Here is a 12,357-nt window from a genome sequence, read left to right as displayed (position 1 = left end):
CCTAGTTTTTTTATCCTAATTACTAAAGACCGTCCACCAAAGTGGCTCCCACACGACCCCATATCGTATTGTTTCAAGATTGTTAACGCATCTTTGGGCGATACGCCTAGAAAATAAGGCTCGTTAGTTTGTATAGTTTTTCTTCCATAGTACAATAACGCGAGCTTTGAACTTTTATTTTTTGGGCTTCTCATCTCTCTCCGGGGAGCTCGCCGTTTTTTATATAGTTAAATATTGGGAGTCTCTAGTCTGGTCTGGCCTCAAGTTCTTTTCGGAAGGCTTCGTGCGCTTCGCTGTTAGTTTCATGATCGGCCTCTAAGGGGATAGTTGTTGAGGTCCCGGTCTTCCTAGTCCTGACGGGTGGCTCGCTGGGGGATGGTCGCCCATCGAGCTCACTGTTGGTTTCGTCGTTGAGATTCTGGTTTGCTCTCTGGGCTTTGCTTCGTGTCATGATTGCGCCAATGCGGGGAGGATTATCTCCTCGAGGGTCGATTGCTTTGCATGGAAGATCTATGCTGGGCTTCTCTATTCCTTATACTGGTATTACTCTCCTTATTGCCAGATTGGAAGTCGAATCTAAGGCAGCTAGAGCGTCGGCAGACGTGTTATCTCCTCTTGGGATTTTTGTGAGCTCGAATTTGTTGAACTACTGAGTGATCTCTCACAGAATTGCAAGATATGCTTCCATTCTTTCGTTTTTTGCTTCATATTCTCCTTGGAATTGGCTCGTGACTAACTGCGAGTCGCTGAAGGCGCTAATTTCCCGAGCGCCATTCGTGCGAGTCATAAACCGGTGATAAAAAATTTGTATTCGGCTTCGTTGTTTGATGCGCTGAATCTCAGGCGAAATGATTGCTCGATCGTTTCTCCTGTTGAGGATTCGAGTTATATTCCGATCCCGGACCCTTGTCCCACGAGGCCCCATCGACGCGTAATTTCCATGTCTAGGTATTCGATCTCGCGTTATCCTCCTTCGGGACGAGTTCGATGACGAAATCAGCTAATACCTGCGCTTTCGAGATCGTTCATGGTTTGTACTCGATGTCGTATTCGCTGAGCTCGATCGCCCATTTTACCAATCTTCCAGATTGGCTTGGACTGTGAAGTACTGTCTGTAGGGGTTGCGATGTCATGACTGTGATCGAATGCGACTGGAAGTAAGGTCTTAATTTTCGAGCTGCTGTTACCACCGCTATCGCTAGTTTTTCCATTATAGGGTACCTGGTTTCAGCGTCGACTAATGATCTACTTACAAAGTATATCGGTTTTTATTTTCCGCTTTCTTCGCTGATTAGCACTCCGCTTACTGCGTGTTCGGAGGTTGCGACGTATAAAAAGAGGGTCTCTCCTATGATCGGTTTTGACAGTACAGGCGGCTCGTTGATATATGACTTAAGTTCTTTTAGGGCGGAGTCGCATTCGGCGTTCCATTCAAACTTCTTATTTCCTTTCAATAGCTTGTAGAAAGGAAGGCATCTGTCAGTTGACCTGGAGATGATACGGTTTAATGCAGCTATTTTGCCGGTGAGGCGATGTACCTCTCAGATCGACCTTAGGAGTAGGGTATCGAAGAGCGTTGCGATCTGTTTCGGGTTGGCTTTGATTCCCCTTTCGGTCACGGGGTATCCGAGGAACTCTCCAGAGGCTACTCTGAAAGTGCATTTTGTAGGGTTTAGTTTCATTCCGAACTTGTTAAAAATGTTAAAACACTCTTGGAGCTGTAGAACGTGGTCGCTGGCTCTTGATGACTTTACTAGCATGTCGTCTATGTAAACTTCCATCGTTCTTCAGAGTTACGTGGAGAACATCTTATTTACTAGTCTTTGGTAAGTAGGTCCGGCGTTCTTTAATCCGAATGGCATCACTTTGTAGCAGTAGGTGCCCCGCTCGGTGATGAAGCTCGTTTTTTCGTGGTCGTCGGGGTTCATGAGGATCTGATTATAGCCGGAAAATGCATCCATGAAGGAAAGTAGTTCGTGTCCAGCTGGGGCTTCTACTAGCCGGTCGATGTGTGGTAATGGGAAGCTATCTTTTGGGCATGCTTTGTTGAGATCAGTGAAATCAATGCACACTCTCCATTTTCCATTTTTCTTTTTTTACTATGACTAAGTTTGCGATCCAGTCAGGGTATTGGACTTCGCGAATGGAACCAGTTTTTAGGAGCTTGTCCGCTTCGTCGTTTACTGCCTTGGCTCATTCGGGTCCTAGCTTTCTTCATTTCTGTTTGACAGGCTTAAACGTAGGGTCGACGTTTAGGTCGTGGGAGGTGATGCTGATGTCGATTCCGGGCATGTCTGCTGCGGACCATGCGAACGTTTTGATATTTTGCTTGAGGAAAGACAAGAGGTCGTTCCTGACTTTAGGAGGGAGATCGTTTCCGATGTTGACGCCTTTTTCTGGGGAGTTTTCGTCTAGAGCGACGACGCTCGGTAGGTCTTTGGCGGGGTTTTTTACCGTGAGATCGCGGACGAGTGAGGCGTTCTCTCCTCGTGGGGGTATCTTCCGGAATCCGGTCATATAACAGGCTCGGGACTGTTTCTCGCTCCCACGTATGGTTTTTTCGCCGGTTGGTAATAAAAACTTCAAGCATTGGTGGTAAACCGAAGGGACCGCCCTCATCTGGTGTAGCCAGGGACGTCCTATAATAGCGTCGAAGGGCATGAAATGATCAACTACGGTGAACCGGGTCTGCAGCTCGACGTCATGAGTTCTGGTGGTTAGTGGCACGATCCCGAGGGATCGGACCGACTTTCCTTCGAAACTATTGAGGGGAGTCGTTTCGTGATCGATTGATGGGGTCGGTTGGCTGATTGATCGCAGTGTCTTTTGTGAAACGACGTTGACGGTGCTTCCGGAGTCGACGAGAATCTTCGAGAAGACGGTGCCCACAAGCTCCAACGTGATGACTAAGGCAGCGTCGTGGGGCATGTCGAGCTTAGCGACTTCATGTTCGTGGAAATTTATAGTCTCGACTTCGCGCATTATCTCTTCGGAAGGCGCGACGTCAGACTCTTAGTTGCTTGTCGCGAGGTGTGTTGGATTGTTTATCACTAGGGAGACAATCTTGTCTTTGGAGAGGGATGCTTCGACCCTTCGTGTTGTGATCGATTTTCGACGACTTCGGTTTTCCAGATCTAGAGAGGTCGAGATTGATCGATTCGATGCAGTCGGAGCGTGCGTGATTAGGATCCATAGTCGCGCTTAGGAAACTTAGATCGGTTTCTTAGCAAAGATGTTTTTCGTTTATCTTCCCCACAGTCGGTGCCAAAATGTAAATCCTAAAATCTACTACGAATTTGATAGTGATCGGGAGTTTAATCAAAGGAAGGTAAATGATGTAGGCAACAATATCTTTAGACACAAGGATGTAATCAGTTTCCGGTAGGCAAAATGGACTTTTATTGATGAATAAGATCGAATACAATGAGTAAAACCAGATTGCACGTTACAACGAGGTCCTTAAGTGAAAAGATCTAAAGACGGATGAAAACAAGGTCGAAGTATGAGTGTAGCTCTCTCTAGGGTTTTTCACGTCCCCCTTCCTTATGCGTCGATCTCTTCTTATAACGGGCTGCTCCCGTGATGCTCGCAACCGTTCTGCGATCTCCAGAACTGTTCCGCAATCTCCGGCTCTTCCGAATCAATTTCTTCTTACTCGTATTGGGCCTCTTAGTTGCTTAACGTCGCACGGCCCAAACTGGCTCCGGCCCGTCGTTTGGCTAATTGGGTCCAACAGGGGATACTTCAAAAATATCTTAATAACGAATCAAAACAATGTATAAATATTAACCTAGCGCATTCCGAATCTTGCCCATAATATATCTATCACATGTTTTTTACGAACCAAAATGAGAAAATATGAACTCAGCGAGGCAGGCAGCCCATTAATTTCTAGTAGACTAAACACAGCCAAAACAAAAACAAAAAACACATTGCGAGAGGCCTAATGCTGATATCTGATTAAATGAGTCATGACTAAACCTATAGTTCAATTTCTTTTAGCTAACTAGATTAGTGTCGACTGCAAGTCTATTGACATCAACAAATACATCAACGGAAATGAATGTTTATGTATTAGAACATCACGTGTGTTTAAAAAAAAATTTATTAGAACATCACAATTCTTTTCTTGCCCAAACAAAACTGCCATTTCATTTCTTTAATTGTATTCTCTCTCTGTCTCTCCTCCCTCTATCGTCTACATTATTTGTTCTTATGATCTTATCATTATTGTTAAGCAGTGATGGTTGGTCGTATATAAGTGTCACTCTTCCCTATCCCTGAGGCTGACTCTGACCAAGTCTCTCTCTCTCATTCTGCCATCTCTGACCCAATTCAGACATCTTTTCCCTTTCCTTGGCCACCCATCAATTCAAGTTTTTTCGCTTGTCTACCCCAAAACTATATAGAGGATGCAATTTTTTGTCGTTTTTAATTTCAAATGTTTCGATTTTTTTTTCTTTCAAAGATTTCGATTAAAATGTTTAACTGTGTATACATTCTGACATTAATTCTAGATATTTCATCATTTTGTACTGTCTTGAGTTCGACTTTTACTCGAAAAATTTCGCAGCTACTTAATTATTAAAGCTATAAACAGCCCCACCAACCACCATGTTAAGATATGGACCTACACTCATGAGGGAGAAAGTAAAAGTTGTACATAAACATTTTGGAAAGAAATGGTTTAAACCCGTAAATATCTTTGGAACGATTAACACAAGAAGACAAAGCTGAGTGGTGAAAATGGCACTTATTCACTGTTTATGAGAAAAAAATAAGGAAAAGTGTTTTCATTGTTTTCGTTCCTTACAAAATTGGTTCTATGCAAAGGCAACTAGTTAGTAGCATGTGTGGACCATCATACAAGATAATATTTGAAAAAGAACAAAAATGTTGTGAAATTTACTTTAAAGACAGAGAAGAAGAAACTGTAAAAGCTTACCACTTGAAAAAGTAGTGAGCATCCGTGTGTAAACTTTGACACGTCTAATCAAATTATTCCCACCTAATCTTATAAAAGATAAATACCCTACACAAAAAATATCTTTATAGCATCATCTCATCGGTATATTTTGATCTTTTAATATATTCAAATTATAAAATTAAAACTTAAAAAATGTAGCCACTATTAAGATATGTATGTTTAGAGTTTCTGACAAATTTTCAAATGAAAGGTATTTCATTATCTCTTTCTTTCTCTATTTTTATTATTTTTGGTGAAATATCCATACTAAAAACTACCAATAGAGGTGCTGTTAAAGTGCAGACTTATAAAACAACTAGTCGTATTGTTCTAAAATTAGATATGAAAATGTCCATTATTTTGTGTCCTTTTCTCCAAAACTATACTGATGAACACATCAGCTACGAAGAATTAGGAATATATATATTTTGTATTTTCAACATATATAAATTAATTAAAAAAAGGAGCATGATTGTATGGTTGCTATTGCTCCAATCAATTTATGCAACAAACAAAACATAATGCCAAAAAGTGAGACAAGAGAGAACATTAGGGTTTAATAGAGGGTTTTAGATCATACCTCAGATGCCCTTAAACATATTTGTAGTTGAAAACATTTTTATTTCTTATCTTCACCAAATAATAAACTAAGAAGAAGAATCAAAGAAGCAAGTTCAAGCACCAACCGGCTTTAAAGCATCCTTTTCTTTTTCGTTTACTTTCATCTTTGTCCAAGAGTTGAGCGTTGATTGTGTTTGATTCTTGCAACAGATCAATTCTGTTTCAGATAAGTTTGATCTTGATCACAAGAAGAAGGAGGAGGAGAGTATGTCAACTTATTACAAAAGTAGTAGTGGCTCAAGTGACATTTATTCCAGACCAAATGCATCCGAGTTTGTCCCTGAAAACGCAATGATCTACACGAATCCTGCGGTTTCTTACTTTCCGGGAGAAGCTAACAATGTCTCAGCTTCAAAAGAGATTCAAGAACTGTCTAGTTTCGGTGGAGTAGCTTCACAAGCGGTGGAGATTCAAGATTCTGGTTCTTGGAGAGATCAAGAAGACAGGACCTGCTTCCCGGTGATGATGCGTCCCACCACGGGACAGGGACTGTCCCTTGGCATCAGCTCGCAGATTGAGACACAAGTTGTTTCAGGCTTTCACAACTCAAAGTATCTCGAGGCTGCTCAAGAGCTTCTGGATGAAGCTGTTAATGTTAAGAAAGCTTTGAAGCAGTTTCAGCCAGAGGGAGACAAGACTGAAGAAGACAAAGAGAAGAATCTTCAAGAATCAATCACGAACCCTGATTTACCTCAAGCAGAGAGACAAGAACTGCAGAACAAGTTGTCTAAACTGTTATCGATATTAGACGAGGTAATAACCCATGCTCTTTGCTCATGGTGATTAGCTCTCTTTATAATGTGTGTTTGTCTAAAAGGTGGACAGAAGATACAAGCAGTATTACCATCAGATGCAGATAGTTGTATCATCTTTCGATGTAATAGCCGGATGCGGAGCAGCTAAACCATACACGGCTCTTGCGCTTCAGACAATCTCAAGGCACTTCCGTTGCTTGAGGGATGCAATATCAGGACAAATCTTGGTGATAAGGAGAAGTTTAGGAGGAGAACATGATGGATTAGATGGGAGAGGAGTTGGTATAAGCAGGTTAAGGAACGTTGATCAAAAGGTAAGGCAGCAGAGAGCGTTGCAGAGGTTAGGCGTGATGCAACCTCACGCTTGGCGGCCTCAACGCGGTCTACCTGATTCCTCTGTTTTGATACTCCGTGCTTGGCTATTTGAGCATTTTCTCCACCCGTAAGTCTCTTTACTACACTTGTGAGTTGTTGATTCATTGTCTGAATGAGTTTTTTTTTTTGTTTTTGTAAACTGTTAACTTAGTTATCCAAAGGATTCGGACAAGATCATGCTAGCTAGACAAACAGGGTTAAGCAGAGGCCAGGTATTGTATAGTGTCTTTTTCTCTCATTCACATGCTTTTTTGTGTTCATTCTTTGTTTGGATGATTGTTGAAAGGTGTCGAACTGGTTTATAAACGCGCGTGTGCGTCTCTGGAAACCGATGGTGGAGGAGATGTACAAGGAAGAGTTCACAGATGCATTGGAGGAGAATGTTACCAACTTGTATTCCGGAAACAACAGACCAGAAACCACCGAGTCCCAAGAACAGCAACTCGTGTCTAGTTCCAACAATGGTGGGGCAAGCACTAGCGCGGTGGCACGTGGTGGTGAAGACCAGCTAATGATGGTCACCGAGATGACAAGAAATGGCAGTGGTGGGATGTCTTTAACATTAGGCATTCCGGACAACTACGAGAATAGTTTCCAGTATTTAAACTCTGGCAACGGCCAGCACCGGCTTGGCTCTTCTCAGTTGTTGCAGGATTTTGTAGCTTGAATGAAGAATACAATAGAGGTGTAGTAGTAATTATATTCTTTTTGTGAAAGTAAAACCATCAGATGAATTAAAGGAAAATAAGGCCAAAGGGTTTAACATCAAAAGACCACTAGAAGCTCTCTACTTTATGAAACAAAACCACAAGCATGTCCAAAAGATTCAACAATCTTTCATAAAAGAGCAAAAGGAACTACCCGAAGTTAATCTTATTGACAGGTTTCTAAAACCTAAAGCATGTCCAAAGCCACAAGAACAAGTTTCCGGCAGCAATTGCTTCGGTTTACCTAAATAAAAGGAGCATTGAGCAAGTTATATATTAACAGCGAGAGAGAGAGAGAGATGATGATGAGTTGATGACTTATGTTTAAATCTGATGTTACCTTTTGTAGAGAACTCTTATGTCTTCACGTAAGGCAGGACTTTCAAGGAACATATCACCAGCATCATCCACATCGATTGTCTCTACCTCAAAGTTCCTGAATCCACAGTACTCATTCCACTCGAACCACATCTTCGAGATGACTTCCTTTTTGAAGCAGGTGTTGTGATCCTCTTCCTCAGGTGATGACCCAGCTATCAATCTGTACGCATGCACTTTCTTCGTCTGTCCTGGTCTAAAAGCTCTCCCTATCGCTTGCCGTGTCACAGAAGGGTTAAGAGGCACATCCAGAATCAGTATCCGAGATGCTCCAACTAGAGAGATACCTTCTCCACAAGCTCTTATCGAACCGAAGAACACTTTGGCGTCTGGCGAATTGTTGAACCTCTCCATAGACAACTCACGCTGCTCAGAGCTGGATTCTCCTGTAAGAACAAACACTTCTTTCCCTAGCTTCCATCCCTTAGCTAGAGCAGCTAGTCTCTCAAGAAACTTCAGAGGCACGAGATACTGGCTGAACACCAAGAGCTTCTCACCTGCTGAGTCACACAGGTCTATCAAGTTAAGGAAGAACTTTGCTTTGACCCCTTCATTCACATCTAGCTTCTCAAGCATTTCGTCCATGGTTGTATCAGAGACGTTATCAGTCTTTTCAGAGAAAGCGTTTAGCTTCGGATGAAGGTAAATCGCACTCCCCACAGCCGAAACCTTGAATTTCCTCTTCTCGCGCCTCAACTTCTTCACTTCGGTCAACTGCCTTGGAGACAGATTGAGAACCACAGTGAAATCATCAAGCCCAGGAAGCTCATCTAAGAAGTCTCCTTTGTAGTAGTGAAGCACCTTCTTTGTCATCTCCCTCAAATCTTGGATCATGTTAATTTTCATCTTGAAATCCTGGCACTTCTGCAGCGTGTGCTCCACGATTTCGTTGAAAGCCGCAGACACATCTGAACTGCCTCCCAGATGAGACCTGACATCGGATATAGGAGCACGACTCAAGATCCTTTTAACGATAGACTTGGAGGTATCCAACTTGAGGAACTTGGGTCGAACCAGGTTCAGAATGTTGAAAACCTCCTTTACGTGGTTCTGATAAAGCGTTCCTGAGAGGACAACTTTCCTTGGTGTTTGGACTTGAGCAAGGGACTGCAGTACATTCGTGTCCTCGTTTCTTGGAGTGTGTCCTTCATCCAAGATGAGGATCGATGGTACTTTCAGCAGTATCTCTTGGCAAGAACGTGAGTCGACACTTGTATCATCACAGACAATGGTTGAGAACTGCTTGTAGCCCAGAAACAAGATACTCTTCTTCTCCATCCACTGTTTCAATATACTCAGCTGCTGTGCACGGTTCTCTGCTTTAGCACTGTAGAAGTCAAGCAGTGGAATGTCTTCGACTTGCCATCTGACAAACTCTCTTTTCCATGTAGACAAAATCCCCTTTGGAAGCACAACCAGTGGCTTGGCCTGTGGATACTTGGCAAGGAAGCTCTGCATGAAACTGATGATCATGAAGGTTTTTCCAGAACCTGGAGCATGAGCCATGATACAGCCACCAGGCTCATCTGCTACTAAGTTGCTGCAAAGGAATTGGAACCCTTCAATCTGGTGAGGCTTCATCTTGTTTGCATGCGTTGGATGAGCAGAAAGACCACCTATCATCAGCCCTTCTTCAGATAGCTTGATCTCAAAATCTGATTCGCCGAACTTTTTCATCCGAGCTTCAGAAGCATATGTTCTCGTGCTTCTTTTCGCCTGCAACAAAAAAAAGTTGTTAGAGGTAACAGAAATAGAGCACAATTGAGAACATACATACTTTTCCATCAAAGCAGAGAATGGCATAGCATAAGAAGGAAGATACTTACTTTACTGAAGTTCACATCAATGATGTCTAAGATGCTTTTGTCAATAACTCCGCAGACACGGCAAACATAACCCATGTCGTCCTTTAGTATAAAGGAGTGCTCACAGTCTTCCACTTCATCAGTCTTTGATTCATTACGTGAAGTCTCTACATCCTACACGTTTATTGTGATCTCAATGAACAAAAGTAGCAGAAGAAAACCATAACATAAAGAATAAAACGAAAGGAGACTTCACAACTACTAATTATATCAAAAAGAGCACTAGAAACACTGCAATGACATACCTTGGAACACACTATTGACATAGCCATTTCACTCCAGATATTACCAAGATCCTCATCTGCTGCTTCAGACTCATCACCACTTTCATCATCCTCAACGCCCACATAGACACCCTTATCGTTGACCACACCATTTTCTATGGCAAGGACCTTTTCTCTCTTCCTTTCTCCCACGTAGACATCTTTGTCAATAGCCATACCGTTTTCTATAGCAAGGAGGTTGCCTCTGCTACTTTGCCCCTCCTGCAAAAATTACAAAACAAGAAAAGTTCAATACAGAGGCGACATTTAACTAGACATGTCCCTTAATGGAACTCACCACCAAAGCCGTAATGGCAGAAGACATCTCTTTCCCCTTCCCCAAAACAACCTCCTCAAAAGCGAACTGCGGCGTCACAGGTAGCACATCACCTTGACTCTTCTGATGCTGCACAAGACTTGACTGAAACGGGTACTTAGGCTTCTCACTCGCAACATCATCCTCATCATCATCAGAATCAAGAATAACAATCTCAGTCGAAGGAACCACACAGAGAGCTTTCTTCGAAGCATCATCACCACCATCCAAGTCGATGACAGAATCCAAAGCCAGCTGATTCTCCAAGCTCATAAGCTCTTGACCGTCGTCTGCTCCAAACACAGTATGGGCCAGGGACGGATATAGCCAGACGCAGCGCTTCACAAGCTCCATCCTCAGGTTAGCCACCTCTTCCAACTCTTTGGTAACACTACCGAACTTGCCACCGTCTAAAGCTTCAAGCATGTTGCTGACGGCAAAGGGTTGAGAAAAGTCGGTGACTTTGGACGAGTTCCTAAGCCGCTTTGCTTCGGAATTGAGAGAGAGTGCATCGTCAGGCTTCCTTTTGCGGTAACCTGTCATCGATCAAAAATGAGAAACCCTAAATTTACAATAGACCATTCGAAGATGAGGGAACTGAATCAGACATGCATTCAGTGAAATTGGAAACCTAAATTGTTGTTACAGAGAGCTCATCGCCACATTTGAGTAGCGAAATTGAAAAGTGAGAGGGGATTGAGGATTGAGGAGACGTTATACCGTTAGAGGTAGGTTGGAGAATCTCCATGAGAAGGATCAAGGAAGCAACAAGCAACCCAGACTGAACTTTTTCCCCCGTCGCCTCTTCTTTACTCTCCGAGAAACTTTCTGGCGATTTTATTCTACTTTTTCACCATATTAATCGAGTCATCTTGCTTATTTCCAACTGCCTGATGACGTGGAAAAGGTTAAATTGTTCTTATTTGAGTCATCTTGCTTATTTTGCAAAAAAATTATATTTTCAAAATTTTAATATATATTTAATTAAAAAAAGAAAAATACTATAGGATAGCATTAAAAATAGACGGCAAGAAAATGACAAAAATGTTATATTAAAGAGGTAAATATATTTCTAGGGTTAACTAATCCAAACATTAGGGTTTAGAGTAAATGGTGGAGATTTGGGATTGAGGTTTAAAATTTTATAAAATAAAAAATAAATATTAAAAATTTGAAAATAAAAATTTTAAAAATAGTTTTCAAAAAGTATTTTCGAATTACAAAAAAAAAAAATTTCGAAAAACAAATTTCAAAAAAAATTATTTTTTTATTAAAAAGTTCGAATTTGAAAACATATAATCTAAAACTTTTTTTAAAATTCTTTTATTTTTTTATATCTAGGGTATTTTTTTTATATCTAGTGTATTAATGTCATTTTACCTATTAAATGAAATATTTTGGTTATTTTCCCTCTTTATGGTCTATTTTTTTACCAAGACTTGAAAATTGTATGAGAATTTCCCTTAAAAAAATATCACTTATGTAATGATCAAGTGTATTTATTAATATTATTATTTCAATGTATTTCGAGTTGGTAAACTTAGATATCCAAAGATTTATATTCACATACATTTAGATGGTTATATAACTAATTGGTTATTGTTATAAGATAAACACTGAAATGATCATCCACTTTTTTACCAAACTCAAGCACTATGATCATCCACTCCTTTACCAACTCAAGCACTATGATCATCTACTCATCAAGCACTATGATCACCCACTCATTTACCAAATTAAGCACCATCTTTGTTATTTTATGTATTGTTGTTCACTATAAATACCATCACTCATCTCACTCTTTTGTACACCAAAAAACAAGAACAAGAGTTTATAATCAAAGAATCATTACATTTTCTTCTTCCTCTTTATAATAAACTCTCTCCCTTATATTAGTGTTACTTGCTTCCTACGGATATTAAATTCTACTCTTATTTAAATTTCTCGATACTATAAATTATAAGTTATTTCATAACACGTTATCAGCACGATCGTTCTGCAATTCGGTAAAATTTATTGTATCATATATACTCTGCTATAATGGTCGGTATACCGCATGTACTATTATTTATATTATGTTATAATGGCCGGAATACCGCCTATATTATTTA

The 12,357-nt window shown here is 40.9% G+C and overlaps 2 protein-coding genes across 3 annotated transcripts; one reads left to right on the top strand and one right to left on the bottom strand.

The window, feature by feature from the left end:
• The first annotated feature begins 5,485 nt into the window (after positions 1 to 5,485).
• LOC106335093 (BEL1-like homeodomain protein 7) lies at positions 5,486 to 7,488 on the top strand. The gene is made up of 4 exons (XM_013773519.1): positions 5,486 to 6,340; positions 6,405 to 6,784; positions 6,869 to 6,929; positions 7,004 to 7,488. The coding sequence occupies exons 1-4, from the start codon at positions 5,795 to 5,797 to the stop codon at positions 7,382 to 7,384; spliced, it is 1,368 nt and encodes a 455-aa protein (XP_013628973.1). The 5' UTR covers positions 5,486 to 5,794; the 3' UTR covers positions 7,385 to 7,488.
• On the bottom strand, positions 7,480 to 11,122 carry LOC106335092 (SNF2 domain-containing protein CLASSY 3). Of its 2 annotated transcripts, XM_013773517.1 has the most exons (6): positions 10,967 to 11,122; positions 10,229 to 10,782; positions 9,913 to 10,152; positions 9,629 to 9,781; positions 7,765 to 9,518; positions 7,480 to 7,668 (listed from the first exon to the last, which is right to left on the bottom strand). In XM_013773517.1, exons 1-6 carry the CDS (start codon positions 10,992 to 10,994, stop codon positions 7,665 to 7,667), a joined length of 2,733 nt encoding a protein of 910 aa, XP_013628971.1. In that variant the 5' UTR covers positions 10,995 to 11,122; the 3' UTR covers positions 7,480 to 7,664. The 2 variants fall into 2 exon arrangements, with proteins under 2 accessions (XP_013628971.1, XP_013628972.1); XM_013773518.1 differs by lacking the exon at positions 7,480 to 7,668 and having other exon boundaries at positions 7,761 to 9,518.
• Positions 11,123 to 12,357: the final 1,235 nt, after the last annotated feature.

Source organism: Brassica oleracea, chromosome C3, assembly GCF_000695525.1.
Source record: "Brassica oleracea var. oleracea cultivar TO1000 chromosome C3, BOL, whole genome shotgun sequence".
Classification (NCBI taxonomy): Eukaryota; Viridiplantae; Streptophyta; class Magnoliopsida; order Brassicales; family Brassicaceae; genus Brassica; species Brassica oleracea.
The sequence above is the reverse complement of the archived record's forward strand: the minus strand, read 5'-3'. Positions and strand labels throughout refer to the sequence as shown.

Bases quoted from the DNA above. Each gene is read 5' to 3' on its own strand.
- LOC106335092 (XM_013773517.1), bottom strand. From the start codon at position 10,994: ATGGAGATTCTCCAACCTACCTCTAACG. The intron at 9,782-9,912 runs GTATGTCATTGC...ATAAACGTGTAG, and splicing joins TGTCAATAGTGTGTTCCAAG to GATGTAGAGACTTCACGTAA. The intron at 9,519-9,628 runs GTAAGTATCTTC...TTTTTGTTGCAG, and splicing joins TTGATGTGAACTTCAGTAAA to GCGAAAAGAAGCACGAGAAC.
- LOC106335093 (XM_013773519.1), top strand. From the start codon at position 5,795: ATGTCAACTTATTACAAAAGTAGTAGTGGCTCAAGTGACATTTATTCC. The intron at 6,341-6,404 runs GTAATAACCCAT...TTTGTCTAAAAG, and splicing joins TGTTATCGATATTAGACGAG to GTGGACAGAAGATACAAGCA. The intron at 6,930-7,003 runs GTATTGTATAGT...GATTGTTGAAAG, and splicing joins CAGGGTTAAGCAGAGGCCAG to GTGTCGAACTGGTTTATAAA.